General features: G+C 39.4%; 1 protein-coding gene across 3 annotated transcripts in view; it reads right to left on the bottom strand.

The window, feature by feature from the left end:
• Positions 1–8,370: 8,370 nt before the first annotated feature.
• The window catches only part of Taok1 (TAO kinase 1), an 86,470-nt gene continuing 80,832 nt past the window's right edge, over positions 8,371–14,008 (bottom strand). For all 3 annotated transcript variants that reach the window (XM_041664401.1, XM_041664403.1, XM_041664404.1), the window contains one exon: positions 8,371–12,233. In XM_041664401.1, the coding sequence (XP_041520335.1) occupies positions 11,772–12,233 (462 nt within the window). In that variant the 3' untranslated portion in view covers positions 8,371–11,771. The remainder of the gene's footprint in view (positions 12,234–14,008) is intronic.

Genomic DNA, 14,008 nt, shown 5'->3' with positions numbered 1-14,008 from the left:
CTCAGGTCTTCACCCTTGAGCAGCAAGCACTTTACCATTGAGTCATGTCCTCAGAGCCCCCAGAGATGTAACTTTTAAGATCTGGTTGAGGAGCCGGGCGGTGGTGGCGCACGCCTTTAATCCCAGCACTCGGGAGGCAGAGGCAGGCGGATCTCTGTGAGTTCGAGACCAGCCTGGTCTACAAGAGCTAGTTCCAGGACAGGCTCCAAAACCACAGAGAAACCCTGTCTCGAAAAAAAAATCACAAAAAAAAAAAAAAAAAAAAAGATCTGGTTGAGGATAACCGTGAACTTCCTGCCTACTGCCTCTTACCTGGTGCTGGAATTATAGTCATGCACTATCCTACCATGCCTGGTTTATGGGCTGCTTAGACTGGAACTCAAGGACTTCTGGGTATGGTGCAGGAACTCTATTGAGTTAATACGGATCCTCAGCCCCACACTCTTTTCTGAGACAGGGTCTTTTACTGACCTGTAACTTGTCCAGTAAAACAGACAGGCTGGCCAGTGAGCCCCAGGGAACTGTCTGTCTCCACTACCTCCCTTGCAATGGATTAAGCCTTGTGTGTGTGTGTGTGTGTGTGTGTGTGTGTGTGTGTGTGTGTGTGTGTAAAGCACACCCTCCAGAATGGAAGGTAGACCCCACTGAGCAGCAAAGGCATTACAATTTCTCTTTCCCTCTTCTGGAGACTGAACTCGGGTCCGCTTGATTCAAATTCAAGCCACTGCCCTTCTTCCCATATTTTCTTTCTCTTTTTTGTTTTTTAACACATGATTTCTGTGCAGCTCTGACTGTCCTTAGACCAGGCAGGCCTCCTGAGTATGGGGTGAAAGGAGTTTCAGGATCACCAGGTCAACTCTCTCCCACTGCTATAGTCCACCCAGCCAGTTCTAGTTATGTCATAAATAAACTGCTTTCCTCGACAAGCTCCCGTCTGAAGTGGTAGTGGGGCATATCCACCTTGGACTTTGTAAAAGATAGTGACAAAAGCAGAAATTATGGAGTTAAGAGTTGGCTCAGTGGCTAAGAACACTGGTTGTTCTTCCAGAGGGCCTGGGTTTGATTCCCAGCACCCACAACCATCTGTAACTCTAGTTTCAGGGGACCTGATGCCCTCCTCTGGCCTCTACAGGCACCAGGTACAGATGTGGTGCTCAGACATACATGCAACTCCCACCCAACCCCCCAAAAAGCTCTCTTTGGAGCTGCTGGGAGTACACGACTCCAAAGACACATACACGTCCACCTGTAAAAATTCCCTCGAGTCACTGTGTGTAGCCGCATACAGCTGACAGCACCCTTAGCCTTGACTCCCTCTATTCATTATAAACAAGCATTGGAAATAAATAGTGGGGGAGGTGGCACACACCTTTAATCCCAGCACTCGGGAGAGGCAGGTGGATCTGTTCGAGGCCAGCCTGGTCTACAAAGCAAGTTCTAGGACAGCCAGAGCTGTTACACATAGAAACCCTGTCTCAAACACCCCCCACCCCCAAAGGAAAGAGTAGAAATTAAAGTACCATCATTCATTGCCAGGACACAAACAGCAAGACTGGTTCAAGAGCAGCACTGATATGCAAGCACAGCACAGGTGCCATGGAGTTAGCACTCTCTATTGTTTAGGAAGAGGGGGTGGAGGAGGGGAGGGAAAGGAACTCTTTCCTGCTGTAAACTGAACAGTAGAAGCAAAGCAAAAACACTCTGTATTGGGGCTGGAGAGATGGCTCAGTGGTTAAGAGCATTGCCTGCTCTTCCAAAGGTCCTGAGTTCAATTCCCAGCAACCACATGGTGGCTCACAACCATCTGTAATGAGGTCTGGTGCCCTCTTCAGGCCTGCACACAGACAGAATATTGTATACATAATAAATGAATATTTAAAAAAACACTCTGTATTTTAACCCTCTTGATTTCTTCTACGCTTAAGCAGAAACACTGAAAATGGACCCAATTTTGGTTCCACCACATAATGTGACAGGTACATTCAACTCCTTGGGAGGCTGAGGAAGGAGGATGGAAAGTTCAAAGTCAGCCTGGGAAACTCAGAAAGATCCTGTGCTGTAGCTAAGAGGCCCTTTAATAATCCTCATAGCTGGAAAACAGAGGCAAGTAGATCTCCTAGTTTTTGTTTTTAAAGGGCACGTACCTTTAACCTGACCAGAGGTACAGGCGACTGAGTTCCAAGCCAGTCTGGTCTATAGGGTACGACAATCTCAAAACGAAGACAAAATTTGGTAAGACGGCTGAGCAGGTTATAATGCTTACCAAACCTGACTGATTCCTGGGACCATGGTAGAAGGCGAGAACTGACTCTTGAAAAATGACCCCCTCCCCCCATACATAAAATGTGTCAATGCTTAAGAACAAGTTAAAGAGGCTGGGGATGAAGCTCAGTGGTAGAACACTTGGTTACTGTGTTAAAGACCTTGAGGTCAATCCCCAGCACCATTACCATTTAAACCCCCATTCTGATGCAGTGAGGGAGCGGAAGGGGTGGTGATGTAGCTGTCAGCTCACAGCTAGCTAGCACAGTACCTGAAATATCCTTACAGAAAAAAATTCACTAAAAAACTAAATGGGGCTAAAAGATGGGCCACTGGTTAACAGCACTTAGTCTGCATGACATGGTGGCACGTTTTTAACCACAGTGACTGGGAGGCAGAGGCAGAGGCTCTGAGTTCAAGGCCAGTCAAGGTAGCACAGAGAAGAGCCCTTACTGCTCTTTCAGAGAACCCAGGTTCAGTTCCCAGGACTCACCAAGTCTGCAACTCCTGTTTCAGGGAATCTGATGCCCTCCTTTTGACATCTTCTGTTACCGGGGATACACAAAGTGCACAAACATACATGCTGGCAAAGTATCCATACACATAAAAGTGAGTAAATCTTAAAAAAATTTTAAAAAAGAGCAGACACTCTGTGTACTAAAATTACTTTTATTACAGTTGATCTTTTAAACATTTCCTTTGCTATGATACAAAGGATACTTACAAACAAAATATTACATATGACCTGTTTTCGTTCTTAAGGTTCTGACAACTTGGTAACAGCTTTAAATGCACAATCTATACAATTAATACAGGTTATATACGAACTTATAAGGTATGCTGAACCAGAGAATACTGACAGTATACTGTACAATAGCCTTACCAGTTAGTGCTGTGGACCATTTCTACCAGAGGGAATGCACACCTGCGCTCACCTTTACCAGCTGGTGCGGGAGAGAGGAGAGGCTTCTTCCTCATCGCAACCCTTGTAAGCCTCCACTGTGGGCATCTGTTTAGTCTAAAATTGGAAAGGACTGGGCTTACTCAAAATTATCCACTGTTAAAAGTGTTAGGATACTGTATGTTCAATATGATAATCTCTTGCCCTTCCCCCAAAATCTATCCCAGTTTTAAACGACCATAAATCCTTTGTCCACTATGAAAACCCTACAGGCTCAAGGGCTTTAGGAAAAGATGAAGGCTGCCAAAAAAGGAGGCAAGAAACCAAGCCAAAATCTAGGTCTTGCAAAATCACTTTCCCCTTCACCAAAGGGAACTAGAAATGTACAAATTCATTGACGAACCTCAATGATATCTTATCAGTTAGCTGATAACCCTCATTTATCAGGACCTGACTTGTGGGAATAACTGAAATAGACTGTGGATAGCACATTCCACATTTTGTACAGAACGTCTCGCTTAAAATATTCCCTTTAGCCACCAAAGCTGGTCCTGGGACGACAGGTGTGCACTTCTCTCTCAATGGTCTACTCAAAAATGATAAGGTTACAGCTTTTTTTTCTTTCTTTTTTTTAAATTTTAAATAAAAAAAAGCAATTGATTGAAGCATTGTCTTTTTTTTTTTAAAGGTAAATAGCAAAAATAAAATAAAAACCAACCCTGGCATTTGCACAAATAAAGCAAATGGAATGCCATGGCCTTTAAGAGGTTAGTAGAAAGACTGAAGTGAAGAAAATTCAGAGAAAAATCATGTTATTAATTTCCTTCTTTTTAAAAATTTCTACATGTGCAAAAAAACCATGCTGTTTGAGGAAAATGAAAAGAAATGAGTACATAAAACTAAAAATATAAATAACGTTTAGATGATTCGGTAAAAGCAGAAACCAACCTGGGTTATAGAAGGGTTATACATTCAAGATGCTTTTAAACCCAGTGGGATAACTTACGTTAAAACTGTGTTAATAGCTAACTTTAAAATCTCAAGTTCTTAAATCTTCACAATACAAGCAAAGCTGTTTAAAATATACACTATACATATTTCTCATAGTCTCTCCAACCTCATTAATGCGCATTAGGCTTTTTCATATACTAAAAGGAGGGGGTCTCAAAGCTAACTTGCTCATTATAACCTGCATTATTTAAATGTTTTACATGGGATAAAAACCTTTTCAGACTTACATAAATAGGATTTAGCAACACAAGTGTTAATTTAAAAACTCTAAAGCATTTACAAAGTCAGGTTGTAACAGCCTAGGGAAGTTATTTATGTGCACTGTACTTTAAAAGGTTATTTACATCAGACCATTGCTTTTGTAAAAATTTCCCTAAAAAAAAATTTTTTAAAAAAAGAGAAAACCTATTCTAAACTAGCAGAGGGCCATAAAAAGTAAAATAACAAAATTATTTCCTAATGGAAACCCCACACATCCCTCTTCACTTGGACTTTACTCTATGAAACCACGTGACTCCTAATGGCTCTTCTATCAAGTGTCAAGATAATGTGGTAAGTTTGCTAGGTAAATTACTGGCCAAGTGGACTTGAAAAAAAATGTTTTACCACCTTGTCTCTGGCTTGGGTTACAGGTGTATTTAACTAGAGGGGCAACCTAAATAGGCACAATTCCCATTTAATGTGGAAGAAAAGGCAAAATAAAATTGCTAGGAAGAAAGAATGATGGTTTCTCTGAGAGTATGACATGCGAGGAAGGACAACAGCACATGTGGAATGAATGGGCAGCAAAGACAACAGCATGGCAATACCCCAGGGGCAGCCAACACCTTGATAAATTGATAGACCTGTTTAAGACCCAAAAAAGGGCAAGAAGGGCTCCCATACCCACACTGTTATTTAGATAGAGACCAACCAAACTGCAGACATCAGGCAGCTGCATCTTTCAAAATTACAGAATTCGCTTGATGATCATGTGCAATTTATATTAACAATAATGTTCATGCCGAGGCAATGTATTTGAGGGCTAAGAAAAAGCAAAATGTGCCACTAAGAGAAACCTGTTTCCATAACTGGTCTTCATGCTTTCAAGTGGCTCTAATATACCTTGGATACTAAGCCAAGCCATGCAAAAGCAAAGAGTACATACTTTTTCATTAACATTGGTATCTCATTTCTAAACCACTGACTTCAAAGTTGCCATAGAAACATATAACACAATACTGAAAGCATACAATTGAGGGTTCATGGATTTTTAAGAAACACATTTCCCTCATCTATGTTCAACAGTCTTTAATATCTTAGCTACAAGGCATATCAGAGGAAGGAAGGTTAAGTGGGGATAATGTCAAGGAACATACGGAATTCTGGACGTAGGAAAAATGTTCCAGAAATGGGATCGATGTGCCAGCAATAAGCATAGTTCATTTCATTTTAAAGGTCAGTTAAAAGAGCCCATAAACAGTCCCAAACCATAGTTATCACCTGCATAATTTACATAACATTAACACACTTGCACTTTATAGACAAACACTCTGTAAACATGGCCACTGGGGGAGGGAGACTCCCTACACCTCACTCATGACTGACAACATGTAATCATATTAAATAAAATTACTTAATTTCAAAAGATTTCAAACCTGACCAATGATTAAGCTCCATTTCTCCCTGTTTAACAACATTTAAGCATTAATTCTAAAAATGTCACCTATGATGGTTTCAGGGTTAAATGCTAGAACCACAACTAGCAATGACAACAACTCCTCTCTAGCTGGCACAGACCTATAAACTTTAGTACAAAACCAAAAAAATACAGAAACTAGGTCAATTTGTTAGCTACATATTTACAGATAATTACATGATTTTTCACTCATAATTGTTAAACTACAAGTGAAAGGAAACTGTGCAGGTTGAATTACCCGTACTTTTAGGGGAGGGGGATTCTTGAGCATTAAGATACCCTTTTTCATTCATTGAGAAGTCTTACCTTCTCTTCTCTCCATATTTCCAACTACCTACAGATGTAAAGATTATTATATCCAGTGGGCATCAACTGGAGAGGATTAACTTTTTCCTCTGTTTGAAGAAGAACCCCTTGTATATTTAAAAGAAAAGCAAAGCAAAATAAAATCACACTCACTCACTCACACACCAATATCACACACACACAGTTTGGATTGCTGAAAACAGTTAACAGATATGATGACACAGTACATGGCTCCCCAGTTTGTGTTTTCTGTTTCTTAAGATACTTATTTTTGCATGAATGGGCAGTGCAAGTTTCAAAAGTCTGCAATAGGCAGATACGGTGCATATCTCATACATTTATAATCTGAAGGCCAGCATTTGTTTGAATAAAACTTTGGAAGTCTGAATATAATCAAAGAGGAAGACCAACAAGTCAATACAACTTTAAAATGGGCTACCAGAATTCAGCAGAAAATATAAATGTACAAAAAGGAAGAGTTCTCCGCTTTACTTTCTTTTTCTACAGTGTTTAATAAAAATTTCTTTACAAATCAATAGTTACTTCCAATGTAGATCTACTGTAGTGATTTCATAAAAGTGCAGACAACATAACCAGACACAGCAAAACAGACGTCAATCAGTAGTCCTTGCATACAAGAGGCACGTATGCTGAGTGTACAGCACACTCTTCATCCTTTAAGGAATCCGAGGGTGGGAATTTCCAGTTCTTAACTAAGGATGAGCGCCTTTTAAAAGGCAATGCTAAACAGGGAAGGGAGACTTCTGTTAAAGGGGGGAAACAAAACAATGTATTTATCTTCAATAATGATCTGTAATTTGAGAAGCAGCTCAGCGATGACAGCCCACATTTTGACTTTGCTCCTTAGAGAAGGCTCTATGTAAGAAGTGAGAATTTCTCATTATAGCAGATTCACACTTAGAATAGCTTAAATATATTATTTTTCTGAAGTTAATACACATTAGGACACTTCACATTCTGAACATGAGTCGAATGCAGAACTATAAAACCTCTGAAGGAAAGGGTTGCTGTGGCTGAGCATGGTGGTTCACACCTGTAATCCCATTACTTGGGAGGCTGGGATAGGAGTGCTAGAAATTTGAGGCCAGTCTTGGGTAAACATCAGTTACCAGACCAGAAAGCAAGACCCTGTCTCAAAAGAAAAGAAATAAAACTAAGAAAGGGATATTGCGTTGGACCAAGTATCTGCTTGAATAGTAGTGGCTCAGAAGGGGTCGAAGGTGCATAAAAAACTTACTATTAGCAAGCAAGAAGAGTAAGTTAAAAGGAGACAGCCCTTCAAACCAGTATTATGCCTTCTCTCCCAGTAACCATCTCCTGTGATTTTACAGTTTAGGAGAACCTTAGATATGTTTTAGTAGTAGTTTCTTTCTTGGCAGTTTTGATCCTAAGCAAAATCCAGAACTATCAGTATTAAGAGTGGGGGATCATGGCATCAACAAAGAATGGATCACTGGCTTTTCACCTTTGTGGAAAATCACCACCAGTGATCTTTGCACAGTTCACTTTTCTCCTGCTTTTATCTTTTATTGCATTGTAAAACAAACTCAAAAAAAACACCAACTGGCTCCTTCCCTATCATGTTTTTACTACACTGAAATTTATGGTTTCATTTTACTTAACTTTCTCTTCACTCATACAAGTGCTAAGGGATTAAAAAGGAAACGATTGAATCTACTAATCACCTTCTCATAAATATCAGCTCAGAGTACTCTTTAAAAACACACACATCCTTGCCTTAACAGAAGATAAAAAAGAAAACAACAAAACTCAAAACTGAGCCCTGGCAGACATGTATAGAATGAGTTTATCCATCCATCTATACACACATATAGACACTCATATATATAAATATACATACAATATACACATACAAATGAAAATAGCTATACCAAAAATGTGCATATGTAACAGTTTTAAAAAGCCAGTAGATCATGGTATAATACAATTTATTTCCACTTGTAAATGGCACAAATGGAGAAATGCAAAGGTGTTCAAGTACAATGAAGTCATTTTTCTAGGTGAAAATAAATCATATTATTCCAGCCGGGCGGTGGTGGCGCACGCCTTTAATCCCAGCACTCGGGAGGCAGAGGCAGGCGGATCTCTGTGAGTTCGAGACCAGCCTGGTCTACAAGAGCTAGTTCCAGGACAGGCTCCAAAACCACAGAGAAACCCTGTCTCGAAAAACCAAAAAAAAAAAAAAAAAAAAAAAAAAAAAAAAAAAAAAAAAAAAAAAAATCATATTATTCCAGTGTCCAAAACAATGTAGTCTATATATGCTTAAAATGCTAGACATTTACAGAAGCACAAAATTACTGAATTCTGCCTTAAGTTCTGAAAAACAAAAAAAGGATGTACACAAAAAAATTGTTAGTAGCAGGATGGAATCTCTAGAACATTTTCTTTAGTGTTCTGAATGTTGTTTACTTGATGTCCAGGCAGTCAAAAAATCATAATAACTATTACAAAGTTCCATTTACTAGCAAGGCCTTGACTTGAGACTGAGTGTGTTCACCTGTGGGTGTGACTCCATGTTCAGGACTGTTCAACTCTGGTTAAAGAAACATACAGAAAATAGGAGCTCTAATGAAATAAACTCGCTTTCAGCTAACGTTGTTTACACAGTGCAAACACTTCCTGACATCACAACTTAGGGTTAGAGCTAAGTTTAAAGGAAAACTTATGTGCAAAGGGCGGGGAATTTAATTAGGAATAAAATGTCTTAAGATATGAAGCTATGTATGTTTAAAATGCTGACCCCAAAAAGGGAGAACAAGAAACGTTTCCCCACTAGGCTCTGGATACCAGATATAGATCATAACTTCTGGTGTGCTGCACATGTTCTCCACACTCTCACTTTCTTAAACACACATATGATAATGGGGAGGAGGTAGTGTTAAACTGGTCAAACTTTGACATTTCCACATTTTTTTCCCCAGAAAGTACGTGCCCTGTCTTCAGGGTATTTTAAACCCTTTCGAATTTTCCTGCTACCAGGTTTTACTGTCACGGTTTCTGCCATGTACACAATTACTCAGAAGTTATTTATAGCTTACACACAACCTATTAACACTAATCATTTTGCAAACAACATGTATTTTAACTAAACTGATGGTATAATCATGACCTATATGGGAAAACTGGTGCCACACAATTGGATGAGGCAGAAATCTCTTTTGGACACAACACATAGTCATTACTCAGTCACACTAGTATGAGTACATTATGATCAAAATGGACTCAGCAACTCAATCTGACCAAGTGAAACTCACAGCTAGACTATAAAATGTATCTCTGGTAATAGTTTGGAGTCTGAAGGAATTTTCTATTCACATCTGATTTACTTTCCCATTCTAACCCTCCAGAAGTAGATAGGGCCAAATGCAGAAGCATGGTGTTTAATGGTTTTATAAGATCATCTTATAAAGATGGTCTTCTTTTAGTTTTGAACATCCTATTAAATTTAAAGCTTTCCCTTATTTCCTTCAAATATATAGAACTCTCAAATTTGTTTGAAACTCTTGAATAGAATTTTGAATGCAGGAAGAAAAAAAACTTAAAAAGCCCCTTTCATTAACTATGTTTACCTAAAAACTGATGTAGATCATGTTTAAAACCCTGGCTCTGTGAACTCTGCCACAAACCTTATAATGGTTTTCAAAGGATCTATATAATAGCATCTTCCTTTCTTCCCTCTGTGAGACAGCTGAAGGCAGCCTTGAACCCGACTCCTACCTCCCAATTGCTGGGATTGTAAGTATATGCCACCACACCCTGATCTAATTTCTCTTCTAATTAGTGTCAGAAACCCTCAACCCAAAGTCAGAAATTCCTTAAGGGGGCAAGTCATAGAGACTGGAATGACATACCTGGACAAGATTGAATCTGTTGTTAAGAAAACCAAGAACTTCAATAGTGGTAGATGACAATTTGGTCGCTAGTTTGTTCTAAGTATGCTTAAGTGTGTTCCTGCCTTCTAATTACAGGAAAAGCAGGACCCAGAGTTAGCAGCAAGAGCTCTTCAAGACAACTGAAGAGGGAGCAGGACAATAACTTGTAAGAAACTCTGGTCTGTCACTAAACATGGCACTGCCCCTTGCCTAGCTCCACCTCAAGCTCTACACAAGCAACTGGAGGATACTAACTAGCACTGACTTAGAACACTGGGTTAATCCTTCATTGAAGAAAACATAGATCACACTCCCAGGTTAGTGGTCCTTGATCACTATAACTTACTTTTAATTTTTGTTGTTGTTTTCTTTCACTCTTCAAACTACCTAGTTTCTTCCTCAGTAGTATTTTAGCACTAAGCTAGAGACTTCTGAAAGGAACTTTACTATTGTGGGAAAGTGACATGAAGTTTCAATGAACTAAAAGTTTGTAAGGTACTGCAGCAACAAAAACAGCAATTAAACATAGAGAACCTGCAGATGAAGCAACATCTACAGTGTGAAGATTAGTCAGCAGCTGGTGGTCATTGGCTCAGTGATTCCTAGTGGCAACTAAATATTTAAATAATTGACTATTGCTACTTGTAAACAGGAAATCCCATAAGCCAAAAGGGGGATAAATAAAATTATGTCTATGTAGTGTGATGAGTATTCTAATAGATGGCAGTTCACAAATATGGCATCATTCAAATAACTCTGGCATTTGCTTTGTGTTGGCTAAGTGTCTTTGATTTTGTATAAACAAAGCAAAGGTACTTTTTGGTGTCTTATAGTTTGGGTAGCATGAGCTATCACTCTACAAGAAACAAAATATCCTGATACATAGGCTTTATCTCCTCATTCCATGCTGAACACATGCATCACAGAACTTTCAGGGTCCCAACCCTCTGTTTTTTTCCTCTGATAGCTGCTGACAAGCTTGTTAGTGCAATCCCCACACAGCTTATGATCTCCTTAAGCAATGCCATCTTAACAACAATACAACCTACAAAATCAGGGACAAACTTCTGATGCACTTAGCCAAAAACTAAATGATCTTCTACCACCTGAAAAGGTAAATACAATCTTTTAATGTTCATGGTTTTCTGCTTTAGTCCAAACGAGGTTGATAAGTCAGACCAATTTCATAAAGAAAGGAAACACACTGGTAAGGTGTGGAGGTATGTTTCAGTAAGAACATGTTTCAGCACAGACGCTGCCTGCTGTCAGTGACTCACAGAATTTGAAATATGGAGGAAGGCTTTAGATCTTTCAATAAACTTCTTAGGCTATGGACATCCTAAAGCGATGATTCAGGGCAGTATGCTTCATTTTATTTTTATATTGTTCTGATAAAACTCCTTCTATTAAGCCAATTTCTTTTTTTCCACACACATGAAATATTTATCTATTCCCAGTTTTAAAATTTTCCAAAAGTTAAAAACAAGGAAACAAAAAGCCAACCACAAATACCCGGCAGCCAAATACTATGAGATCCCAATTAGTAAACACAAAACATAACGCTTTACAAAAACGAATAAAATATACCATTTGCACTCAGCTTCCACATGGTAGTACCCAAGTGAGGAGGCTGCTGTGATGATGTCTGTAGGCAGTTTCTTTTGGCAGACAGCTCCAACGGAATTGCCACTTTCAATTATTATGTGTAAGACATGTGTGACCCATTGGATATTTGAGAAGTGACACTCGTGCTTCTGCTCATGCCCTGTTCTGTCCGTCCCCCAGAAGCTGTCCGCCTCAGAGCCTGGGGGCTATTGCGGACTCCCATACTGCTACCTCGAGGGACCCCTTGCATTGGCCCTGAGGGATGACCCCATGGCTGGGGTCCACCTTGCATTGGATGGCCCCAAGCTTGTGGTGTGCCACCCATGGGATGACCCCAGTGAGGTCCGGGCCCCCCAGTAGGATTGTGAGACCAACTAGAAGCTCCTGGGTAGCTGTGGCTGAATGCCTCAGGGGAGAGATTAGAAAGGACCATGTTACTAAAACCTAGTCTCATGCTTTCAGAGTCAAAAGCTTCAATTTCTCTGGCTTGACGCTCAAGCAGGCTACGTATTCGTTCTGTGCGTTCATTCTGCAAAGCCAACATCTCTTCTTCAATCTGTCAGGGTAGGAAAATGGAACAAAAGAATCAATTTATGTCTCAAATCAATAATAAGCTAAAGCAACAATAACTACTCAAAACAATCAACAGCTATTTTATGGCTATATACAGAAAATTATTTTAAAAGATATGTTGAGCCAGGCAGTGGTGGCACATGCCTTTAATCCCAGCTCTTGGGAGGCAAAAGCAGGCAGATCTCTGTGAGTTCGAGGCCAGCCTGGTCTACAAGAGCTAGTTCCAGGACAGACTCCAAAGCTACACAGAGAAACCCTGTCTCAAAAAACAAAAACAAAACAAAAGATATGCTGAGATTAAAGGTGTATGTCACTGCCACCACTGCCAAAATCTACCTCTTCATAGCCAAAGTGTCTACAGGTTTTTGGAAAACATTCTATTCCCAAATAAAAAGGTTTTGAGACAAGATTTCACTGTGTAACCTTAGCTGGCCTGGAACTCAATTTATAGATCAGATGGCCTGGAACTCACAATCCTGACCCTACATCTGGAGTGTCCAGCTGTACTTTTTGATTTCATGTTAATAACAGTTAACAAAATAACCACTTCATTGTGATATCTAATAAAATGATAACAAATTTTTAATTTTTAAATTTCTAATATCTCAAAAGTCTTGTTTATAACTTGTTTATTTGGATTGAGGCCCAAACAAAAACCATACATTTTGTTATTTGCCCTTAACTTTTTTTAGTCTACAGCAGTCTGTCCATTCCCTCACCCTTCATATTGTAAACTGGCTCATCTGTCCTATTAAAAATGTCTAAATTCTGGATTTGACCAATTACATCTTGATGTCATCATTTAGTATTTTCTCTTGTGCTCTACTTTATATATTTTCTATAAATTGTAGATCCAGAGGGATGTTTATATTTAAGTTAAATAAGGATTGGCGAATTGGTCATTTGATATAAACTGGCCTAAACTCACGATCTTCTTGCATCAGTCATAATTCTCTGTGCCAGAGGACAGCATATGCATGTTTTAAACCAAACCAAACTGCACAAGAACTGGATTCAGCATGATATGGCATACCATCTTATCAGTTTCCTTGAAGAAACAAAACAAAACAAAACATCTGGGGGTGGGGGGTGGCAATGGATGAAGTTAGTACTGGTGATTACACCATGGGTCTTCAGCATTCCAGCATGCTAGGAAAACACTACCAATTAGATACTACAGGGTTTCTCTGTAGCTTTTGGAGCCTGTCCTGGACCTAGCTCTTGCAGACAAGGCTGGCCTCAAACTCAGAGGTCTGCCTGCCTCTGCCCCTTACAATTTTCTGTGGTTTTCTTTCTGAGTCTGGTTAATGATGGTGAGAACATGAATGAAAGATTTGTGTGGACAACTCAGATCTTAGAGAGCTTAGACACAGATGTATGTAAACTTCAGTATTTGAGATAGCTCCACCTTCAGCAAGCTCCTTCATACCTCCACAATCCCAAGTCTTAGTCTTCTCATGGCTCATAATCTTTACCCAATAATCATATTCCTTTGAGTTTTAGAACTCATTAGTTAAAAAGTTCATTATTGAGCTGGGTGTAGTAACACACGACTTTAATTCTAGCATCCAGGAGGCAGAGGCAGGTGGATCTGTGAGTTCAAGGCTAGCCTGGCCTACACAGTGAGATCCAGGACAACCTGAGATACATAGTGAGATGATGTCTTGAAAACAAAATAATAAAAAGTTCAATATTGAATACTTAAACAAAATACCAAACAAGAACTAATGAAAGTCAGTATTATAAAAGAGATCTAAT

Source organism: Microtus oregoni, unplaced genomic scaffold (genome assembly GCF_018167655.1).
Source record: "Microtus oregoni isolate MIOR12 unplaced genomic scaffold, Mior012 000015F_ref0000493, whole genome shotgun sequence".
In the NCBI taxonomy this organism is placed as follows: Eukaryota; Metazoa; Chordata; class Mammalia; order Rodentia; family Cricetidae; genus Microtus; species Microtus oregoni.
Note: the sequence above shows the minus strand (reverse complement) of the source record. Positions and strands in the feature narration are given on the sequence as shown.